The sequence below is a fragment of the Maylandia zebra genome, linkage group LG4 (genome assembly GCF_041146795.1).
Source record: "Maylandia zebra isolate NMK-2024a linkage group LG4, Mzebra_GT3a, whole genome shotgun sequence".
Lineage (NCBI taxonomy): Eukaryota > Metazoa > Chordata > Actinopteri > Cichliformes > Cichlidae > Maylandia > Maylandia zebra.
In genome coordinates this window covers 11445238-11450824 of record NC_135170.1, presented here as the reverse complement: position 1 = coordinate 11450824, position 5587 = coordinate 11445238, and the positions used below count along the sequence as shown (strand labels likewise).

Genomic DNA, 5587 nt, shown 5'->3' with positions numbered 1-5587 from the left:
AGTTTTGTCAGATTATTGCATGCAAGCACTTGGCATTGTTTGCTCACCAAAATTATGTGCTCTGCAACACGAAAAATCCTACATCAAATTAGCCTCCAGCTTTAACATAGGCAAACATAGCCTTCTTTAACTGGTCTCAGCTGTGCTGGCTTGTTAACTGTGTTCAGCTGTTGGTGTACCTTGCTAAACAGTTCACTACCTAGAACCTTCAGGAAAGTTGTACCTGGAAAACTTGCGTTGGCACCAGACCAGGTGATGTGGATAGGAAAACGGCTTTGACAGGGGACATTTGAGTCAAGTCACTTTGCTATTACATAAAACTGAAAAAGAAAATGTGTTTCCACTAACACTTGCAATGCATAATTACAAACATGCACACAAAGTACACTCACAGAGACCACAGTTACAAAAGTAGACCACATGTCTTAGGAGGTAGAGAGAAAGAGGAGAGACTTTTGTATAGGTGCAGAAGTCGATCACTGAGTTCTCCACACACTAGGACAGCTGACTGTGAGCGCACGATATCTTTAACATTGCAATTCCCATTTGTTTTGCAGCTTTTGAGTACAGTCACGACTCAAATAGTACAACTAGCTGCACAAGCTGATGAATAACACGTTTTTAGTTTCAAAGAAGCATGACAGATACGTCCTAAATCTGACTTGCATCCATCCACTCAATGTCCTCCTCAGTCATACGACTCACCACGACTGCTGCAGAAATGATAGTAGTTGACTGAATTTAACTGAAAAATTAAACGCAGCTTGCACTTCAGTAACTTATCAGCAATGTGGTTGTTTTTCACATCCTTGGAAACAATGGCAGCTGTTTTCCATTCGTGAACTAGAGCCTTGTTGATCAAATCTTGGTATTTGGCTTTCTTCAGGTGGTGAGAGATAACTAACCCGCCCTCCCAGGTCATTTCAAGTTCAGTTATTAAGATTTTTTTGTGCTTCAGGACCATAGAATCAAGTTTAATCAGAGGAAGGTCACAGAGGTCTTTCTGTCCTCCTTAGGTCAACTCGCATTTTTCCAGTCACAAGTTTAGAAAGGACGACATTGATCTGTTGTTTCTTGCCTTTGACCCTCTGTAGGCTGTCTGTGTCCACTTGCACATTTTTGTAAGGACCATATCGTGCCTCCAGCTGTAACAGCTGTTTTAAGAGATCTAGTCGTGGTACCCTGGATTACCTCCAAGGTTAGCGATCACATGGTAGTTTAATGGTGTACTAGAAATCATAATGTCAATGCTCTACTGAATACCGTCCCAGTAACACAAACATATCATTTTTATTTTCAAAGCTGAGCCTTTTAAGTTCACTTTGTGACATGGATGCCCTTTGTTGCTATTTCTAACTAGAGATTTCGAAGCTGGACCGGTCCGGACAGTAGTAGAGCATATGGGTTGTAATTTCACAGTCTGGGTCAATGCTGGTGCCTTTTGTCTCGTTTCAGTGACAGACTACAAGGATTTACCCTCAGGACAATTATAATTATACACTTTCGTGGCCATGTGGCAGCACAGACAGACAAACACCCAGTATAACTGTCATTTTACTTCTACAGCATTTTGACATCTGCCATGTGCTGAGCTGTCCTTGTGTCTGTCTGCACATGTGCAGTACATTCTTCTCAAGACTGCAAGAGACCAGACACCGACAGTGCATACTGAAATCATAATGTAACTCCTCAACACGTCAGTTGTGTAACAACGCATTCAATCAGGTTCTGTAGAGCTTTTTAGATACTTGTACTTGATTTCTTCCCATTTTACTGCACTATGTACTTCTGCTGCACTACATTACTGTACTTTGTTTTATAGAAGCACTCACCAGATTTACATTTGAATTCTAAACCATGTGATAAACACTAGAATAACCAAGTGGTTTCCAGTATTTATAGACTGTTTGTGTTAAAGTGGGCTTCTTACATTTATATAATTTCCTTGGGGATTAATAAAGTATTCTGATTCTTGTAATGTGTCTCATATTTATGCACAAGGCCGTATTTAACTTTCCTAATGGTTCTTAAGCACTCCCAAATATTGTTATATTACATATAACATCTGGCATATATTGAAAAACACTGAGAATCCCCAAAGTTCTCACAAACTCATGTGGCAAGCAAATTGCAAAAACAGGATTAAGACCAAACCCATTAAAAGTCATTATATTTGTTTATTGACAGCATAAGTAAGTGGAGATTGTAAGAAATGGTTAGCGGAAAGTGAGCCAAACGCTTCACTCGAGCATATCCCGTAAAGCCCATAAATGCTGGGATCATGCAGTGATACTTGATAAAAGTCATCCTGAGATTACACAAGAAACAGGCTGTAAATTTCTACATGAATATAATGATGGGCTGCTGTGTGATTTGAGCCACATTGACTGGAAGTTCTGGTGTTTATATATAAAAAACAGTTTTCTTGCCAAAAGAGCCCACAAAAACAATTACATAAATTATCTAAAAACTGATGATATGTGGACTAAAGGACCAGATGATAATGAGACTTTTGCATGTGAGGTCCAGCTTAGTATCGGCGAGTCACAGCAGGCCGCCGTGGTTGACTTCTAGCGCCAAAGTATCTGTTGTAGGCCTGCTGGGCACCGTGGTGATAGGCATAGAAGCGGCAGGGGGAGTAGTCCTCGCAGATCTCTGCGCGTCTTTCTGCTGGAGACTTGAATGTCCTGGGAATTAAAACAAGAAGGTTTTCAAAATGAAGAAAAGTAGAGGAACTCTAAACAGAAATGAATTTAATAATTCTCTTTTATCCTGCACTCCAGGCTCTGTGTTTGTGTCTGTGGATTCTTGAAGCACATGTAGATGTTTAATGGTCCAATTAGGCTTTGTCTTAATGAGGCACAGTGCCGTATATGTATGGCAAGCATGCATTTTCTGTGGGTTTGTGGTTTTAAACATGCAGGAGATAAAGTGCTCTGCATTGCATGCCTGCCCATGGTTTTAGGTTTTACCTCCTGAAGTTGTAACTGCCGAAGCCATTCCCTCTGGATGGGATGTATATGTTGCCTCTCTGTGGTGGGATGAATGAGTTGGCTCGGTTTGGAGGCACAAACAAATCTGAAACCACAAAACTTTACTAGTGGGAAAATTTGATTTCAATCAGCATCTGGCATGCCGGTCATGCAGCAGATCAGGTGAAACAAGGGCTGAGGGCATGTTAGTAAAGACTAAATGAGGATTAAATACATCACATTTGTTATAATGGCATGCATGTTTTTCCAGAACCGAGAAACAACATTTCAGTCACCTTCAGTGGATTCTGTGCTTTCATGAGACTCTACGGGAAAAACATGGAATCGGGTTAATCATAAATGATGAATGTCTTATTACATTTTGTTATGTTGCAGGTTATGAATAAATAATGGCTGCCGAGCGATAGCAAAGTGAGGGCGTCTGGGAGGATCTATACCATAGCAGACGCAGAGAGAGACTGCAGCACAGAGTGCCAGAAGACGAAGAAGGCTCCTCATCCTGGGGTTTGTTTATCTGCCTGCCTGCTGGAAACAAAGCAGACAAGTATTTTTGGTAAGTCGTGGTAGTGCTGAAGTAAGAGTTAGATAGGCAGTAGGGAAAAAATAGAAAAAAATGAGACAAAATAAGGCAAAGGGAAGGATGCAGAACACTTTTTTGCATTTTGAGGGTGGGTAAACAGACCAAAACCTCAAGCTGGGGTAAAAAGTGACAACATTTCTGTGGGTTTTGTGCAGATAAACAACCAATATATGAAAAAAATCTCTGTGCATGCTGGCACAGTGCTGCAGATTTTTTTTTAATGGAACAAACACAAAACCACAGATATGAGTCAAAAAGTCTTTTCACTGTGCTGGCCTTAGGTTGAGGCCAATCTGCACCACGCAATGAAACCTCAGGTTGCAAGGAAGAACCGTAAGAGAATAGCTGTGGCCAAGAGGAGCTGCTTAACAGCCAGCGAATGAACAGACTGGAATTATGAAGTTGAGGGTGGCTCGGGGTGTACGCTCGCACCGCACGTGTCTACATGTAAACACTCAACGTGTAAGTGTGAGTGACCTGAGGTAGGGTAAGTGCCACCTGTATAAACAGCAGTGCCAGATGTCTGCAGAAAAGCTTTCATCCCCACGTTCTGTTTGTGGGATTTGGATGGAGCGCTTGTTTCGGCAGCGCTCTTTTTCACCATCAATAGCAGCTTTCATTATACATTCAGAAGCACACACACACACTGACACATGATCCCCTCAGGCATATTTGTCTGCAGTGTAAGCCAGACCCACAGTGGGCACAGAAACAGCGAGCCTGGGGCCTAAAGTTCAAAAAGCGACTCCCAAAGACTGGCAAGGATAGCTAAGTGAGTGAGTGTGTGTGTGTGTGTGTGTGTGTGTGTGTGTGTGTGTGTGTGTGTGTGTGTGTGTGTGTGTGTGTGTGTGTGTGTGTGTGGTGCTGACAAGAGTGTCTACAGAGTTTAATGCCTGTCTGAGTCTCAATAGGGGTCCTAGTGAAGTCCCAGCTTCCTTCCCTGCAGACAGAATGTGCACACATCATTGGAAAAAGCCAAAGAACCAAGATGAGGGTGTACATTAAAAACTCTTTAACAAAAAGAGGAGGGCCACAGGCCTACTTTTCTACCGTATTTTCATTGGCAGATAATTGAAAAAAAAAAAAAAGTAAAGTACTATAAAAATAGTCACAAAATAAAAGCTACGTTTGCCTGATTGTGTTCAAAACTCAAAACTTCTCCTACTTTTCACCTGCAAAGAGTTTTAAGAGATCATTTGCTGTAATTTACTTACCTTGAAGGAAAATTATGGAGTGATGGAAACTGTCTCAATACTTTCTCCTCAGGAACATTTCCTAATTCCTCATGGCAAAGCTTTTTATACTCATCTCTGTCCCCCCACCCCTTCATTTTTCTGTCTCCATCCACCTCCCTTTTAGTCCTCGCAATTTCTCCTCCCTTCCCTTACTATCACCCCACACCCACCCACCCACCCACCCACCGTTTTTTCTACCAGTTAATAAGACCGGGGTATTAGCTCACTCTCTCCCCAACTCCTACGCTTTTACCGAAATAAACTGAGAACTGAGAACTGGAGAAAAACAAGCCGGGGGTAAACAGAGAGACAGAGAAGAGGGTGAGGGAAAGGGTGGCACGATGACAACTAAGCTGCTTCATAGTAGGTACATGATAATATTTGCCACTGTTTGCCAGCATGCCTGCATGATATGAGAGATAACAAAAAAGTTCAGATAAAACATGAAATGGTTGCAGATTGTGATCTAAATATGTCTCTGAGAGCACAGAAATAGCACATACGACAGTGCTGGTCTTTACTTTAAATCTTCCCGTTGCCAAGCACATTTTTAATAAATGGTTTAAAGGAGAAGCATTTATGATTGTGGTCAGCAATAACTGTAACTCTTCTTTTGCGCTACCATAAAAGAAGTCCACTGTGTAAACAGATAATAAGTGACACTGAAGTAAAGCACAACTTTAGTAATAGTCAGTGTTTCCCTGCGGAGAAGTCTGAATAAAAAGAAATAAAAACCCACATATATGAATCAATGTGTATGCCCTTAAATCAGCTTGCTG

At 41.5% G+C, this 5587-nt stretch overlaps 1 protein-coding gene across 2 annotated transcripts; it reads right to left on the bottom strand.

Annotated features, from left to right (window-relative positions):
* Positions 1-2157: 2157 nt before the first annotated feature.
* On the bottom strand, positions 2158-4889 carry mgp (matrix Gla protein). Of its 2 annotated transcripts, none has more exons than XM_004563016.3 (5): positions 4788-4889; positions 3431-3518; positions 3269-3298; positions 2973-3078; positions 2158-2687 (listed from the first exon to the last, which is right to left on the bottom strand). In XM_004563016.3, exons 2-5 carry the CDS (start codon positions 3489-3491, stop codon positions 2531-2533), a joined length of 354 nt encoding a protein of 117 aa, XP_004563073.1. In that variant the 5' UTR covers positions 3492-3518; positions 4788-4889; the 3' UTR covers positions 2158-2530. The 2 variants fall into 2 exon arrangements, with proteins under 2 accessions (XP_004563073.1, XP_023008965.1); XM_023153197.3 differs by having other exon boundaries at positions 3431-3515; positions 4788-4886.
* Between the last annotated feature and the right edge of the window lie 698 nt (positions 4890-5587).